The following is a 19145-nucleotide window of genomic DNA, read 5'->3' as shown; positions in this document are numbered from 1 at the left end:
TAATGTGTTATTCTTTATTAGCGATGCTGCCCCTTATATGGTCAAAGCTGGACAAGCATTATCTGTTGTATATCCTAAATTGACTCATTTTACTTGTGTGGCGCATGCATTTCATCGTGTGGCAGAAGTGGTCAGAGACAATTTCCCTAAAGTAGATTTGTTGATTTCATCAGTGAAAAAAGTATTTCTCAAAGCTCCCAGTAGAGTTAACGTGTTGAAAGAAATGTACCCTGAAATTCCATTGCCACCAAAGCCAATTTTAACTAGATGGGGTACATGGCTAGAAGCAGTTGAATATTATGCCGAACATATAGACTCTATTAACAATGTTCTCCTTGCATTGGACTCTGAAGATGCAGTCTCAATTGATACTGCGAAAACAGTTACCTGTGACATAAGTGTGAAGAATGACTTAGCTCACATTCAGCATACATTTTCATGCATCATAAAAACGCTCAAAAGTCTCCAAAATAGGCACCTTTCACTATCTGAAAGTTTTGAAATTATAAATAGTACTGTGGAACAACTGAATCGTGGTAGAGGTAAAGTTGCAGATGCAGTAAGAGCTAAGGTGGACACTGTACTTTCAAAAAACCCTGGATATGAAGAACTACAAAAGGTTGTTGCTGTGATGAGTGGTGAATCAACAGTGAAGATTAACTTGGACTAATCCCCAGCAGACATTGTGAAATTGAATTATGTACCAGTTACTTCTTGTGACGTCGAACGCTCTTTTAGTCAGTATAAATCTATCCTCAGAGACAATAGAAGAAGATTCACTTTTCAGCACTTGAAAGAAATGTTTGTAACCTATTGTTATGGTAACAGACAATAAAAATTGTGTTTTGTTGAAACTACATTGGAAGATAAGGTACGTCCATTATATTTTTTGTTTAGTTTGATTAAAATGTACCAATATTTAACGTACATAGTCATTTTTTTATAATTTTAAGTCCATATTTAATTCCATATTTTGGTAAAAATCCATATTTAATTCCATATTTTGGTAAAAATAACTACATATATATTTACATATTTCATATATTTTTAGTCCATATAAATCCGTTCCCTGCTCATAACATTGTCTGGTAAACTTAATTCCGTTTGTTAATCCGTTTTCAGTCTTAAAATAGTTAGGGAAGTTTTCGAACATTAATTTTCAAATTGTTAAGTCTGTTGTTCATGACTAAATGCAGATTTTTGTCTGACCAAATTCTGAAATTGTGATTACGATAGGTTAGATTTAAAATGAGCTTCGTCAGCCCGAACACATTACCAAGTCACTTTAAATTTATTACCATATTTTGTTTCCCAGGAAACATGTGTTGTAGGTTTATTATTGTTTTTAATTCTACCAGAATTTTACATTTTAAGAATCTTCATCCCTTGCATTGCTCATGTATAGATAGATTTCACTTTTATTGGTACTCAACAATCCACAATGGTTTCCATCTATGCATATTCTTGGTTTCGTAAAAACTGTCTTGAAGAGAGGTTTTTGATTTCTTTACATTCGTACCGGTAACCAAGATAATTTTTCAAAATGTTATATTACGTGCCTGTGGTAATAAGTAAAACTGTATGTTTCGGACCTTAAACAATTGGGATACTGATAAACTCTATTCACATTCGCTGTGGTGTTCAATAATTTCAATAAGGATCTGTAGAGATTTAACAAATTCCATTTCACAGAAAGAAATTGACAACAGACGATTGCTGTGGGATTCAAGCACTTCTTAAACTCACTAATATGACAACTGAATACTCGAATTAAAATATACCATTTCTTCTCTAAAGCGACCGTGTGTGGATTAACAAAATGGTGTGCAAATAGGTGTATAAATTATTCATTTAAATTAAATCAGTTTTTTTAGTACTCATTTTGAGTAACAAAGTCGGTAAGAACGAATATCTTTATCTTTATCATGCAGTGCTTCGTCATAAACGTCGAATGATGTAACTTGCATACCTACCAGTATGAACAACGAACTCACTAATACAGTTGTGTGTACTCATGTACATGCATACAGTATTCATTGATAAGACGACTTTATTTAAAACACAAATATATATTTTTATATTTGTTTCAAACGATGCCTATGATAATCTTACCGCAATTCTAATGTATATGCCTAAACCTGTTGTTAATTTGTTATTAGGTAGGCCTACTTGTAATTGTTTGCTAATAACATTTTTGTAGTAAATACTTAAATGACAGTCTACTAATATATTGAAATTTAATTTACACGTCACGCGCCAAGGCGTCGCGGTCTAAAGCATCCCGCCTAGGACTCGCGTTACGGAATGCGCGCTGGTTCGAATCCTCATGCGGGAAGAAATTTTCTCATGAAATTTCGGCCAGTGTATGGGACCGGTGCCCACCCAGCATCGTGATGCACTTGGGGAGCTACGATAGGTATCGAAATCCTGTTGCGAATACCAGTTATAACGGCTGGGGGGATCATCATGTTAACCACACGATACCTTCATTTCTGGTTGGATAATCGTCCACCTCTGCTTCGGCATGTGGGCGTGAGACCAGCAGCCGGCTGGTCGGTCTAGGCCCTTCACGGGCTGTAGCGCCACGGATTATTATTATTATATAATTTTGCACTCCAGGCGAAATTACATTTAGTACAGTCATTCAAACCAATTCGCACTACTACTGACTTGCAGTTGAGACTGTTGAATGTTGGCTTACCGAAAATATAAGAGTTGTGATCCGCATCATAAAAGGTCAATGTAGTAATATGAAGTTTTCACTTGAAAGTTATAGTTCGTGTCTGGAATCTGTAGACCTAGCAGGCGTATTTGGTGGAGATGAAGAGAAGCAAATGGGCGGAGCCTCGCAGTGCGTGCAGGGAGTATGTTGCGGGCAGCATCGGCGCGCGGCCGCTAAGGGGTAAGATGCGCGTGGCAAAAGGTAGCAGCATCGTTCGTTCTCTCCAGGCAATGAATTTCCAGCCAGAGCGGTGATTGGCCCAGCCACCTCCACTCAGCACTTGCGCAGAGGACTTGTTTCGTCTCCTAGGTCTACAGAATTCAGACACGGAATTTAGAACCTCAATTTTTTTTTATTTGTCGGTCTAGTGTTAGGATGATGTAAAGAATCTATAGGCGCAACCTATGGTAGGAGCTTGGGAGGTAGACAGCATATGGAATAGTGCTTCTAATTACTGTCAGCTTCCCTGTTACGCATATACAGTGAAATCTCTTCGATAAACCATTCCTATTAAAAGACCACCCCTAGAGACAGATTTTTTCCTTAGAACCGATTTACAGAACCATAAAGGAAACATATTTTTACCTCAATTTAAGGACCATTCTTCTTCCCGACCTCCGACCAGTCTCTGAATAACCTTTTTATTAATTTTACCCCTTTTATGAGACCAAATTAAAAAATTAAAGCACACAATTTTAATTGTATAGTACATTGGTTTAATGCATTAAATAAATTCTGATAACTTGAAAAGTGTACTGTGCTGTATCTTCCAAATTTAAAATTAAATTTGATAACGTTCTTAACTAATCGTGATTAATGTCCGACCCTTTAATGTTCTAAGGTATGTGGGGAATTTCTAGCGAGAAAGAGATTGATGTTAAGAGTTGCAAACACTGCAGACGGCCTTCAGGGTCTGGCTGTGGATTACATGTACGTTATTTGCTTCACTGTTTAACAGATTAATTTTTTCTGGCATCGTGTGAAGTCGTTGCGACTAAAATTAAGTTCTTTAAAATGAAAAGTGTATTATAGTTGGAGGATCGAGTCATTTTACATACATACAGTAGCTTCTTTTTTGCGTTGAAAAAGCCTCCGCCTTCTTAAGCAACCAGCCCATTAAAAGATCAATTTTACATGGAATTAGCAGTGGTCGTTTAACATAGATTCCAATGTACTGCCTTTCACGAAAACATTAATATTGATACATTACTTTGTGCATAACTCAGCGAGCCCTTTGCTACAAGCATTTCTATTGCACGCTACTGAAGTAGTCACGTGACATATACTGCTCAGAACTAAATACAGTAGTTGATACCGTAGACTACATCACGTTGACATAAGAAAAAACCATTTTGACGTGAATTCTACCGTTCTAACACTGTTGGAGGAACTGGCCAATTACATGCCGTGTCACGTCATAGTTGCCCTTTGCCCACCAGCTCTTATCTGAAAGGGTAGAGAAATCTTGAATAATGGGACATATCTAAACAAATAGGTAAATAAAATGTCTTCTTTTGCATTGCGTAATGTGGGAGAACAGTCAACAATGACTACACATGAAAGTGCACAATATTATCAGTCAACTACGGTTGTAAAGTGCAACATTTTTCACATTTCACTTGAAATTTTAATGTTGAATATAGAACATTCAGTATTAAAATTTCCAGTGAAATGTGAAAAATGCTGCAGCTTCCAATTCGTGTTCAACAGATATTATGCACGTTGTTACGAACTGGCTTGGCTCATAGTAGTCCATTATTCATCCTATACACTATATACAAAGATTGAGCATTACGGCATACAGTGACAAGGACAGTAAAAAAATATTGCGGTTAAAAACTTTTTGTTGAGTGTTAAATTATGAATACCGGTAAAATACCGGTACGTAATTTTTAATAAATTCACAGGCTTCATTGCTCTAAGGCTCCTCATACACAAGTGCTCATATTACAATTGAATTAAGTAATTTACAAATGAATTTATAATCAACACAATATTGATAATTGGCGTTGCAATACATAACGTTTTTCTCTCATTTTCTATTGCGAAACTTTGCGTTTTCTTAGACAGAATCATTTTATGAGCGAAAAAGAATTCCCAATGATACCGAAGCAATGGATGCATACTTAAGGGAACCAGGTAGTGATTGGGAGGTTAAAAATCCGATTTTTTATTTTGTTTCAAAAAGAGGTAAAAAAAACTTGTTTTTAAAACAATATAAATATTGTGGGGGTATTTCTACAGATAAGCCCTTTAAATGGCCTCCTTAAATTTGGCGGTGTATGTAATTCATACATCTTTCTTTTTTTAAATGCTGTTTTCCATAAGTTGACATTTTTCAAACTTAAGTGCATTTTTCTCTAAAACTACTCAATCCGTTTATATGAAATTTTTACAGTGTTTTCTGCAGCCTGTGTTATACATAGTAAACCTACGGGTTTAAGAACATCACACACATAACACGAGAAAAAAATATATGCACTAAAAAATTGCAAAAGATGTTAAACGAAGTTCAATATTTTTTTCTGTTTCACTAGAAGTGAAATATTTAACTAAATTTTGCTTCAACATTTACAATGTATATTACTTGGTAACTTAAAAAAATACAAGGTTTATGAGTGAAGATTGTAGCGAGTAATATGCACCTGAAGAATGAGGTACACTTAGCAAAGTGGGAAAACAGGTTATCAGACGGCCTTTCGTTTACACTTGGGTTTGAAACTAATTAGTTGTCTTATATGCCACTGAATTCAGAATGATTGTTTGTATAAGCATGGAAATTTTTATTCCACTCTGAGCACTAAAAGCCTAGAAATATTGAACTAAACTTTATTACTGAAATTGTTTAATCTCATGGGCATCACTACCCGGTCCCCTTAAATGTAATAATACTTGCCATGCTGATTTCATTAGGGAGAACTAGTACATACTCTCCATTTATCACATTCCTACTGTCTGCTCAAGTGCTCAACAAAACCAGAAACCTTCCAGAAAATTCTTCATTCCTGCAACCAAATTATAACAGGATATTTTAACCAAAATCACCCCATTACATTCAAAGCTTTCTCTTTCACTGCTATACGAAATTTTAAAAATATATACTTAACAAATAGAGATAGGAAATTTTAGGCTCTAAAACCTTAAAAAATAGTTATCAATGGGCAGAATAGGCATTTTTAGGCATCATAAAACCGCTTTCAAACGTTCCTATTTTATATAAAATATGAGGATATTTAACTAGTTTTAGTTTATCCCTACAGAAAATTGGCATTTAATCTAAAATCCGAGGTCTAGTTATGTGTAAATATTTTGTATACTTTCTCATGGACAATCTCAAATCTGACAAAAATTTTCCGAGTTTTATTTTCCTCCCAAAGCAAGTTATGCTAAAAAATATGTTACTCTTGTTGAGAATTCATCGCCTTTGGAAAAATTCGAACTCTCAAGCTAAGGATCCATTGTCATCTTACCAGTTGTGAAGCGTATTCTTCGTGGATATTTTCTTCTAAAAAGAGAATTTTAGTGAAAAAATCTAAATCGTAGTAGAGGATTGTACCTGTAATATGTTAAAGTAACGCGGAGAAGACTTTGAAACGAAATTGATTTATTTCAGGTGAAGATGGCTGCAATGGCGTGTGTTCCAACAACGAGGACGAGGCGGATGGAGACAGAGACTCCACATCGCCTCTCAACAATTCTGGTACTTCTGGCACGTCCTATGCGCGCGCATCTGCGCAGCAACGCGTGCCAAGAACAAAGCCTTCTACCACGTCATCTCGCAGTGGCAGCTACAACTACAGACATCGTTCCTATTATCAACAGCCACACGACAGTAACCAGCCGCTTGTCACGACGGAGAAGAAAACGTTCAATGAAGGTTTGTCAACCTCTTCATATAGAGGGTAGCGCATGTTGATGCCAGAGTTTCGTAAGAAATAAATCTAAATCCTCATTTTCAATGTCACAAAGTTTATGATCATCTGGACCCGTAAAATCAGGTGATTAGTAGTCATTTTTTAAAATACATGTATTCGTCCCAACACAATTTGCTTTTGGAGTTGTCTGTACTTTAAGTTTCAGAAGTTATCGAAGTTGTTTATTATCCTCGTAACTTCAACGCGTAACCTTCAAACTAGTTGACGTAGACGGATGAAATTCTAGAAGCTTTGCTGCACACTTTCAATGGTAACAAATCTTGACAGAAGATATTATTGTATATAATTATGTAAGTTATTGCAAAATCTAATTTATAATTTTCTAAGGAAAGATAGACAACTTACACAGAATTAAAATGATGAAATGCATTATTAACTTACAACATTGCAACTAAAACCACGAACACGAAAGAAATATTCTAAATAGGAATTTATTCACTTCCCGAAAATTACTCAAGAGACATGATATCAGTAGGAAAAAAATCTCTTAAGACTGAACATTATCTTTACTATTGCACTTTAGAAATGCATCATCCAGGTTTTGAGTGTTCATTGTAGGCTGTTCCGCTTGAAAAAGTTTTAAAATTTTGTACGATAATATAGAGAAATACCTACAAGAATAATTTCATTTTATTTCTTGCAGATTAATCTGCAAGTATTGGCGTATTTGTATGATGAACAAAGAATGATGATTTCGGCAGCCACATTCTAGACCAGGCTTGCAGAACTGGGCGACAATGTGGGGTTACGTCACTCATCGCAATACGTCACTCACCCTTTCCTTCCACCCCCGCGTCATTGACTTCGTAGGGGAGGGGATTTGTATTCAGTGTCTGTATTATGTGATTGCGTACCGGGCCACAGATACGTTATTCAACGCCGGTGGACTGTGGACGGGGAACCAACGCTTTCCCCATGCTTTCCACCCCTCTCTCGCTAGTTCTGTATCCCTATTCTAGACTTCTCTCTCCTAAATAGTACTTGTCGCAAATGAGTCTCCACTCGAAGATGAATATATTGTGGCAGTTAAATAATTTATTCTGTATAACGGATTTGGTATTACCAGTGCATTCTTTGACGAAATCAGTGTTAACAACAGCCTTTACTGGTCTATCTCATTAGCTCAAATTAAGTAAACTACGAAAAATTGACGCAAATGCTTTGAAACAATGAGTAAGGCTAAAAAGGAAAGTTTCCTTGATGATCGTAATTTTGAAAGTATTTCCTAATTTACATGGTGGGTTACTACACGTAATTTATTGAAGTTATTTGCCTTAGAGTACGCCATTATATGTGCAAGAATGTGTTATGACGAAAATTTCTCTTTTAGACTGATTGGACACTGGATTAATTTCAGACCGACTTAAAAAAAATCCCCTCAGATCATTGTCAAAATATCCATTTACGAGTTCTTTACAAATGTTAGATTGCCAATTTACTCAATACCGATGTCCTTCAGTTTTTAATATAATTCTCACAACACGAGGAGGTTCTGAAAGTGTATGGAGTACTTGCACAAGTATGTGGTCCTTGGCAGAAAGACTAAACAAAATTAAACATATTCTGTACAAGAAAAGATTGTACTTGCATAACATTTCATGTGAGAATTTTGATGTAATCCAGAAAACCCAATATGTTTTCTGCAAGAGAAGATAATACTTGACATTAACAAGTGAAAATTTTGAGGCTGTAATCTAGAAAATCCAAACATTATGAAGGAGGGATACGCTCGTGATGATGAAGTAATTAATTGTGTAGAGGTGTTGGCAGTTTGATTTGCACTTACTCAGCAGTTCTGGACTCTTGTTAGTAACTATTGAAGGGAAACAAAAGAAGTTTATGAATTGGTGGGAAAAGTATACCTTCATGAAGTCCGGATCCAAAAATGCAAAGCTGTTCGAGGTGATACCACTTTCATCTAAAAGTTGGGCCTTCGAATTATTGCGAAAAGCTAGATTGTTTTTTTTTTTTTTTTTTTTCAGAAGATTGATGCGAAACTGAGCATGACTGTACCAACTGAACAGCACGGCTCGAATGGAAAACAAGTGTTATCTCACTTTGTCTTCTGTCAAACAGTGCCCGTTCCCAGTTCACGGTTTTATGCGTCATCCTAGACAGCCTCTCTGTTGTTCCCTCGGTTGACAAATGGTGATCGTGGTCAAGTACTGTTCTGCAATGGCTTGTGGAAATTTGTTACACATGTCTGCCAATGTGAATTTCCAGTGGTGTCTCACCTTGTCTCAGAATATATTAGTTTAATGGGAGACTTGTCTTTCAAAATAACGCTTTGAAAAATCTTGTCAATCAACATTTATTCCATTAATAAGCCTAAGTCCATTGAACCAATTTCATGAATATCTCTGACGGCCAAGATAATTGAGTCTCGTCTACGACCAGATCCATGAATACATCACGTTCACAGTACGTTTTAATATATCCGTTTTATTTTGTGGGTGGTAGTGAATGGAGAAATGTAATGATTGTAAGGGCATGCTGGTATCTCCAGAAAACTGCCCTAATAAAGCGTTTCTTCATCACGGTTTTCGGTTGGATTTCTCGGGATTTTAACTAAGATTTCTGGCATGAAAGTCGACATTCTAGCACATTCGGAAAGAGATGTGCTGTGTAATGAAACCTAACCGCAGAAATTAATGTATTTTTAAAAATCATATCTTTGAGTAAGCTCTTGATTTTATATAATTTATACCATCAGTTTATAATCAAGAATGCATAAATGACTGTACATTCAACTAATTCAAATTTGAAAATAATCATCGTCGTCGCCATCATCATCTTCACTATTATTTTTATCATTATTTTCATATTCACCTCTGTCATCTTTCAATCTTTACGAATTGAACTCTTTACCTCTTTCCCCACTCCCCACTCATATAACAGGAACTACGAACATGAAATATACAAGTAACGAAAAAAATATTTATTTATTTATTTATTTATTTATTTATTTATTTATTTATCTACTTGCTAGTTTATGATACAAGGATAATTGACATAGACATACATACATACATACATACATACATACATACATACATACATACATACATACGTAAACAAAACGACGAACAATCAAAGAAAGGCTATTTTCATCCTTGTTTCCCAGTAGCGTTCAGCTTCTGTAGAGCAGCGAAGGGCGGGATGCTTTTGAAGATGTTAACGCTTCATTTTTTCAGAGTTGCAAAAAAACGCAAGCTGGAGATTTTAATATTCGCAAACGGTAGAGATGTTTGGCCAGTAGTCTATATCGTGAGACGAAAAGTAACCATTGCGTTTCTTCTTGATTCACATCGGGTGTCTGAACAAAAGGTTCTCCATTGCTTTTGAGATGTTCCGACATCTGAATCATGCATGGATTCCTTTTTTAAGAACTGTTTCACGTATCTTTTTTGCAGAAATATATGGCACAGGTTTCTGGAGGAATATAGATAGATTAGCTCCTTTTCTGGCTAATGAGTCTACCTGTTCATTATCGTAAATCTCAGTGTCCTGGGATCTACTTAGAGCAACACTGTTTTGCCAATTGTTTAAGAAGCTTGAGGGAGTAACGAAAATATTGTTTCCATATAATCATCAGGGGCCGTATTCATAGACATTCTTAGCGCGGGCTTCCGGTGGATGATCAGCGAACTAACGTTTTTGGTATTCATAAACCAGTGTTAGCGATATGATATGATATGATATGTATCCTGTACAAGTAACCAGTCGATAGCCGGGGCTAGTTTAGCACGCTCGTAGCGCGGGCTAGCGAAATGTCTATGAATAGCACCCCAAGTCGCTAATTTGTTGTCTAAGACATTTTACAACCCGTATGAGAAATTTAGCTTCAGTTGTTGTATAGAACCTAATGGAAGATTTCTAAATTTTGCACTATGAAAATATTCATTAATCGATTTTTGTTTCCAAATAACCACGCTACTGCGGTATACCTTGTGGGTAGACTTTTACTTGCGTTGAATTAAAGCACAGGTTTATGGATGAGTGGAATATAAAACTCTTTTACTTAGTAAGGAATTTCACCGTTCATTGTTACAGAGAGACCAGTTTTTTAATTTTTGTTTGTCGCCATCTGTTTAGTATCATTGAAGAAGCTGATGTACTGAAGATTCAAACGCAGCCTTTTGAAAAATGTTTTTGTGTTGTCTTTGTATTCTGGACAGCGTATATATAAGGTGAACCAGACCTTTTTTTGGCATACTTACCTTGTTCTATAAATGAAGTAAGACTAAAAATTGTAAAAAAAGTAGTATATTTTTTTTCGAAATGCGTTTATCTTAGCAAGTAAATCACACTCATTATTTAATAGCAACATAGTTGCTTCGAACATTACAGAGGAAGTAAAAGTATTTTTTCGAGGGTTTCATGGACATTAGAGACAGTTCATTAAAATCAGTCACGACCATACATCCACTTATGTCCATATCCCAATCCACATCTGCTTCTTTTAATCACCAGACCAGGAAATACCAAGGGCGTGTGCAATTCAAAAATTGAACCTTAGCATTTCATAAATACGTGTTGTTTACTTAAGAATACTTATTTCTAAATTTCAGAGTTAAAATGGAAATTGTTTAGCCTACAGTTCAAATTATCAAAATTTTATTATAAAAGGAAAAGAATATGGTCTGATTTATAATTGTTTTGGAACGGGGCTCTTGAAAATTTGGAGTTTCCGTATCATTGAATGGACCATATTCCCCTGTATTTCGGCAAATTTGTTCTTTGTGTTTGAGTTTGAAATTGGTCCGTTAATGAAACCCTCTTGGAACGGGGCTCCTCGACTTTCAGGAGTTTCCGTAATGAAATGGACCACATCTACATCCAACGGTGCAGTTATGTTTTATTGTTACAATTATTCGCTCGATTTCACCTCTTTTCTCAGTGTTCGAAAACGATCACGCTATTCACATTACTATCTTAGTCACTCTAAAGAACCAATTAATTATCAAAGCCAACCTCGAGAATACAAGCCAACACAAAATACTTACAAATTAATCTACTGGAAGCGAATAGAGATGCGTTCTTTTATGTAAATTGTTACTCAAATAATTTCGTCTTAATCATTTAAAATTATAACAGGAACTATAGATCATTCGTTATCTCGTGAAACCAAATGTATTCGTGCGCCGTAGCTAATAGTAAGAACTTTGTGGTGGGTGTAAGTGGGCTAGCTAGCTTGTAAGTCGAAGCATAGCGAGGGAGGGAAGCCTCTGAGTCCACATTTTCCTTCTTACGCACAGGTAGATTTCACGACATACCGAATGGCCTATATCATAATCATTATCTGAGCTGTTTTACGTTAAGAAATTAGCTCATTTCTAAAATTATTTCTGAATAATGTTCGGATGTTCATCATGTTCAGTTAGTTAATGCATCACCTGTTTTTTTTTTTTCGTTTAATAAAAAGGGAAGACATGAGAATTTCACGCATTCCTCACTACTACCCACTAATTGGAATGCTTCCTGCAGTTCTATTTTCCCCATCATCCTTTATCCCTATTCCTCATACTTTTTACTGTAATATTGTACTGTTGCCCATATTTTAATTTGATATCGCACTAAATTTTAACAATTGATCTCGGACAGAATTTGTCTGTTGGTGAACAGAGGCGGTTTTCTTTTCTACAGCGGCTTTCACCTGGCGGTATTTCATTACAGCTCCACAACTCCCACACGTGACTGAGTGAATTTACTCCGTGATATTTAAAAAACTCTTCAGAAAGTTAACTATAACGAATATGTAATCATTTAATAATGTTGAAATAAGTTATTTGGCATATAAGTTACATCAAACGAGACACATTCACGTGTACTATTACACAGTTCATTTGGCAATGATGGCGCAAGACTACCGCTTGAAACAACACAAAATTTCAAAACAAACGCACTCCTGAATTTCGAATGCAGAAGATAGAAATAAGCTTCATTAACTTGTAATCAAACGGAGGTAATTATTACTCGACCGAGGCCAGTGGAGTCCTGCAGCCCGGAGCGCCACTTGTACTTCTCCTGCGTTCGTATAGCGACATCGCTATAGTTCAATTTACGCCCGCGTCTCCACTCGCCTCGGTCGAGTTATACTGCTTCATATACAGACTAGATCTAAATATTATTTTCCATCGTTGGCAGCCATTTAAGACGCAATTTTAGAGTTGCCTGAATGATACGGTCGTGGGTTGAAATCTCGTTCAGGATGCGGATGTTTTCCCTTTGTCGATATCATGTTCCGTGTCGTCTTGTGCCAATATCACAGCATTGGAATATATTCTCGTGTTAATGTCAAGATGAAGTATCCTATAATTTGGCACGAGATGAAAAGAACGTATTTTCATTTTTAATTATTATTTTATTTTCCAGTACCTTAAAATACGAGTTAGACGTCAAAATTCGTTGCATTGTTGTAAACTTATTGCTTGATGTACATTGTATGTGAAACCATTAAAGGTATCTGGTACTCAGAAACACTGGCTTGAAATTGGTCATATAATACATTTATGACTTAAGTCAGATATTTTTTAAATAATGGCATCAAAACTGATATACATAATTATGAAGCTTTCGAGAAGATACGTATGGAACTGTTTTTTATATTCGGTGTAATTTTAGGGCATGAATAAAATGAAGTTGATTTAAATTTGTATAAAGGTAATAAATTAAAGATCTCGGAAAATATTAAACCAACGATTTTAAAGCTTCAGTAGCATGATAATGAAATAAGTTTCCATGAAAACTTAGAAGTATAAGACTCCAATTAACATACAAAACTTACTTATTTGCTTGCGCACTCAGTTTTCAAAATTGACGTTTTCTTTTTCTTTTTAGTTTTTGACACACTATGCCAGGTAGTTCAGCGCTGGCATTTCTAGCCTTTAAACGAGGTGCAACAGTGGCGTAGAATCTCAAAATCACAGGCAGGTACACGCTTAAAAGGTATTCTACGTCACTGTTGCACCTCGTTTAATGGCTAGAATTGCCCGGGGTAAATATGCCTACTCTTTGGTATTGATTATGCTCCGTATTTATACTGCAGGTCACTTTTTTATTTATAATAAACATATTTATCACTGCAGATAATTCCGTAATTGTAGCTGTAGGGCTACTTGTCAATGAAGGAATATACTTTGAGATTTGAAAAACTTAATTCTTGTGAGGGGAATTTATAAAATCAACTGTAATCTCAGTTTATCATGCATTTCTACATCAAAAAGCTAAAAGAGACTTCCGAAATACCTAAGTTTGTATAATACCTACAGAGAGGTCACAGAGTGGGCGTACACCCATGTATTGCGACACTACAATGGGTATGGTTGTTTGATGTGGACATGTACCTGATAGTCAACAGAAGATACTGGATTTAATCGTGTTGCTTTTTCATTCGAGAGAAAGTGGACAGTTTTTTTTTTCCAAAATTTTGGATTTTTCGCTTCGTATGGGAAGATTGCAAGTGCCCGCATTTGACCACCGTGAAAACAGCGAGTTTTGCTTTGGATAAATGCCCAGTAGTATTTGGAAGTAGGTCATGAACATTTGTCCCCAGTCCACGTCATAATCATCAATCATCTTGTCCGTTGGCTTCACAGTGTAATTGAGACATGAGTTCCAAAACCCGACCCGACGTCCCTCGCTCGCTTACGTCTGTTGCAACTCACGACAGACTGCGTAAGGAAGAATATGGAAACAACGGTTCTGATTGCATTTTAGACTTCCGCCAGTGTGTGTCGAGGAAAAACTCGAAAGCCATCCCTCCCAATTACGTCTATAAATAATTAACACCGTTTTGTACTGTAAATTACATTCAAATTCAAATTCAAATTCAAATTTATTCACAATTTACATTTGAAATGATACATATGAATATATACCCGAAATGAGCATATGCTCGTGCTCGGGTACAGTCCAGTAATCTACATAAATTTTAAAGAGATAAATAATAAAGTTGATGTTAGAAATAACAATAATAATAATAATAATAATAATAATAATAATAATAATAACAATAATAATAGAATATCCGTGACGGAGATGATACAAAGATAGTAGTACAAATTAATTCATTAATAATAATAATAGTAATAATAGTAATAGTAATAATAGTAATAGTAATAAAACAAAAATATTTACAATAATAAAATAAATACTAAGACGGATAAAATAAAATATAAAACCACTAGCGAGAGTTAACACAACTTAAATAAGCATATAATAACTAGAAAAAAAATGAACTCTAAAATCAACAGAAAAGTTCGACGTATCGCAGACGACAGCAACCGCCGAATTGACATTGTGCTATGCATTTTTGGTAGTAGGGGGGGGCCGAAGGTCTACGTAACTGCCGTTCTCTTCGAATCTTCTCATACAATCATGGGAAGTTAATGCTGAAAAACAAAATGTCTACGAGTCAAACTGGTCATTATTACCAAGATAAATACAAATAATACTGAAATATATTAATCAAGTTTCAGTTATAGATCTCCCCTTTTGTGCAAGAGGTATCATATCAAAACATAATTATTTATTACGCGTATGTTATTAATTCATTGAAAAGGTAAAATTTTAACTCGCGTGTTTCTTATATAATTTAAATCTAAACAACATGCTTCTGACATTGAATAAATTCTCACTTCGCTATTCAAGTAGCTGTACTGAAACATAAAATGTTACATTCGTTTTAGTGTGTTCATAGTTGCTTAGAACCAACATTTTTTAATAGTAAATCAATTTATAAGATGTCAATGTAACGCAAACACTTATGAGGAACTGAAACAAAAATTAACCCTCACTTTAGAAAGGAACCTTCCAAAGTAAATAGAGCAAACACTCTTTGAAAAGTTACATCGAAAAACGCATTTCCAAATGCAAACACTTCAGGAACAAAACAACTTCAAACGCGTGTAAAACTTGCATTTGAGTAGAATTATCATTTTCATGACATCATTTTCGACGGTCTTTCATGAAATATTGGCTTAATAATTCGCAGACAGTACAACATCGAGTTAATGGTAGACATCCCTCTAGTTAAATTGTGGCTAATATTATCAGTCCGTCTTCTGTAGAATAAGCTGTGACTCATGTGGCTCGTCTTGGTTAAAGACAAAAACGTTATCCAAGTACTAACCTTACTAACAGCACCTAACAATTTATAAATGTCAAACCTATTTCTTTTTGTGTACTTTAACTTTGTATCGACACCTATGAGTTTTCCAGATCAATATTCATCTGTGAACAACGTTTCGACCTGTACTTATGAAAGGTTCCGTTATTAAAGTTAGCCACCAGAAAGTGGTATTTATTCCAATTCAAACCACAAAGAACGCGATGCTAAAATAATAATTAAGTACTGATATCAGTTATTCAGTGCGGAAAATAATAATTATTGACAATATGAAAGAATATAATAATAATAATAATAATAATAATAATAATAATAATAATAATAATAATAATAATAATAATAATTATTATTATTATTATTATTATTATTGTTATTGTTATTATTATTATTATTATTATTGTTATTATTGTTATATCACCAAAATTTTTTTCGAAACATTTTATGCAATGACGTAAACTACTTTTATTTTGAAATCATCCAATGCAATGTTTGAGTCCTTCCAGTTTCATTGCCACTCTTGTTGTAACGAGTAGATCTATAAAGTAACTTCGTAACGCGTGTGATTAAAAAAGTAAGGTATCGTAACGAAAACTCTCGTGGACGATATATTTCCCATCTTGTTCGAATTTCCCTCAAGAACCGCAGCAGACCACCACAACTTTATCATGCTGCCATTAGATGGCGCATGTGTTGCGTCAGACCCTCGCAGTAACGGACATAAAATGGCTGCGCGGACGGAAAAATGGTGAAAGCGGAAGTGCGTAGTGTGATCCGGTTCTTGCGTCTGAAGAACACCCCACCAGCAGAAATTCATCCTCAACATTTTGAGGTGTATGGTGCGAATGTCATGTCATGGGAACGGTGGAAGGTACTGGACCATCCTCCCTACAACTCCGACCTGAAAACCAATGCTTTACATATCTTCGGACCGTTAAAAAAGCACTGGGTGATAAGCGATTTAACACCGATACGGCCGTTCAACAAAAAGTCATGACGTGGCTTCAGGGACTTGACGCAGATTTCTTCTATGCCGATATCGATGCCTTGGTGTACAGTTGGAACAAGTGTTTGGACAAGTATGTTGACTGTGTCGAAAGTAATGCGTACAAGTGTTCTACCATTGTGTATCAATTTACCTGTCTGTGAAATAGTTTGTCCATGAGAGCTCTTGTTACTTTTTTAAGCTCTTTCATACATACAAGAGTAAAATTATTCACTCTCGTTATATAGTCAGAATGGCGCAAGGTTACCCCCTGTTTCGAAACAGGATAAATACAAGACAAAGGACGTGCTGACAGCCATTATGAACACTGAAATACACGAATTCCCTCTCTCATTTTCTTCGGTTTGTGTTTCGTAAGCCTGCGACTTAGCCTTCCTGCCGCTGTATACGAACATACAGAACTCACATACAGAATTACTTCCAGTGAGCTAACATCAAAACGAAGTTATACAGTGTGCGATTTGTCGTTTTCCCAGACATTACTCAGTGCCTTCTTTCTTTTCCAGTAATCAGTGAAGAAATTGGAAATAATTGCAGCTACAACAGAAAAATAATTTAATAGATTTTCTTTACGTTTTTTCCTTACTCCTACGTGAGACAATGTCATAAAATGTGATTTTCAGTTTGGTTACATTGCTGATATTTGACATTAAATTCATTTAGTACTCTTGAATTCAAGTCACATTGGATTTCACTGATTTGAGAACAACAAAACATTTTAGATTGTTACGGAGAGATACCGAAAAATCCATTTCTTTTTTTACTATTTATTCTAGTGGATCAAAAAGTGAATGCTACCACTGATGTTGCTACAATATATTGTTTCACTTTCAAGGGGATTTTCGATTACACGAAGTTACATCCGTGTCTCCTGTGCAGAACTGTTGTCATTTCTGTTACAGGAAGGGAAATATTATAATTTTTGGCTGTTACAAGTAGTGTATGAATATGAAGGATGTTTTGCAGTAGAAGTGTCTCCCCACCCACTACAAATCGAATTCTTATAATACACTATGACGTTGTGACTTACATGTGAATGATTGTTGTCTAGTACTCTGGTATCAACATGTTCTACCTTTTAATCTTGATGTGTTATGCACTTATTATTTTGTTACTTGATTACTTGATTAAATGTGGATCCGAAATAATTGCATGAAGTAACATAATGTGTTTAACTTTTGGTTTGCAAAGAAATCGTTTCATGTGCTGGGCCATGCTACCTCTCCCAAACTTAGCTGATAAAGATTACTTCATATTAGATATTCAAGATGCAGCACTATGGCTATACTACACTACAAGTTTGATGTGGAAATAATTTGTTTAGGATAGCCACGGAATATTGAGTACACATGAATATTTTTTTAGTGGTGTGAAAAAGGAGTGATCTAGAATATGTATAATGAATGATTCAATTTTAAATTCTTGAACTTTAAGGGCATATTTCATGGGTTGTTCAACGTAGATTTCAACGGAAATACCTTCAATCAAGTTTGAGTATTTAACATCTTGCGATTCCGATCTTTATGAATCCATCTGCAGTCCACAAAGATCATAGCCCAAGAATCAGTAATAATCTACATAAAATGGCATACATTTGATGATTTGGTTTGTTCTTGTTACGGAGAGAGTAGTGTATTTGTGATTCTGAAATAGGAGCTATTTTTTGTTCTATTCTCAGGCTTATTTTGCTTGAAGTTTTGTATTTATATCAATAGGCAATACTAACTAGTAAATGACGAACAAGGTACTCTTCCGAAAGTCTAGTATGATTTTGAAAATTAGCCAGACTTAATGAAAATACATCCTCGTAATTTCTAATTTACTTTATCATCAATTCCTATCCATAAAAATTCGGATACAGACATGTTGAGTTAAATAAACTTAAAAGGATCCGAGGATATTAATCCGACATTTTTGACATGTATTGTGATATAGAATGTGAATGATTCGTATGACGATGTGCTGGAATAATAATATATTTTAATTGAAACTCAAAGAAGTACAGTTTAGAACTAAGAAGCAATAACGTTTTGTTTCTGCGTTAATAATCATACCTAGAACAGTATTCGAACCGCGGTCGCTCAGGGAAGTCTTAAAGATGGGATCTAGCTGGCTTGATGCCCAAAGTTGATTTCTCTGTCAAACTTTGTGACATGCTGTTTCCCTGAGCCTCGCAGCAATGTGTGGGTTGAGAGAATGAAGTATCACATTATCATCCTACAAACTACCTTCTTTGGTAGTTGCTAAATAGAAGCAATGAAAGCAAGGATGACTAATACACTTCATGAGGGATCTTGTTACAGTGGACAGAATCACGTGTCTCTTTAAATTCCACATGTTTGGAAACAGATTTTC

At 35.3% G+C, this 19145-nt stretch overlaps 1 protein-coding gene across 6 annotated transcripts in view; it reads left to right on the top strand.

The window, feature by feature from the left end:
* LOC138707688 (serine-rich adhesin for platelets-like) overlaps positions 1-19145 on the top strand; it is a 554966-nt gene that overhangs the window by 210225 nt on the left and 325596 nt on the right. For all 6 annotated transcript variants that reach the window (XM_069837489.1, XM_069837483.1, XM_069837484.1 and 3 more), the window contains one exon: positions 6336-6599. In XM_069837489.1, the coding sequence (XP_069693590.1) occupies positions 6336-6599 (264 nt within the window). The remainder of the gene's footprint in view (positions 1-6335; positions 6600-19145) is intronic.

This window comes from Periplaneta americana, chromosome 10, assembly GCF_040183065.1.
Source record: "Periplaneta americana isolate PAMFEO1 chromosome 10, P.americana_PAMFEO1_priV1, whole genome shotgun sequence".
Classification (NCBI taxonomy): Eukaryota; Metazoa; Arthropoda; class Insecta; order Blattodea; family Blattidae; genus Periplaneta; species Periplaneta americana.
This window is presented reverse-complemented; position numbering and strand designations above follow the sequence as displayed.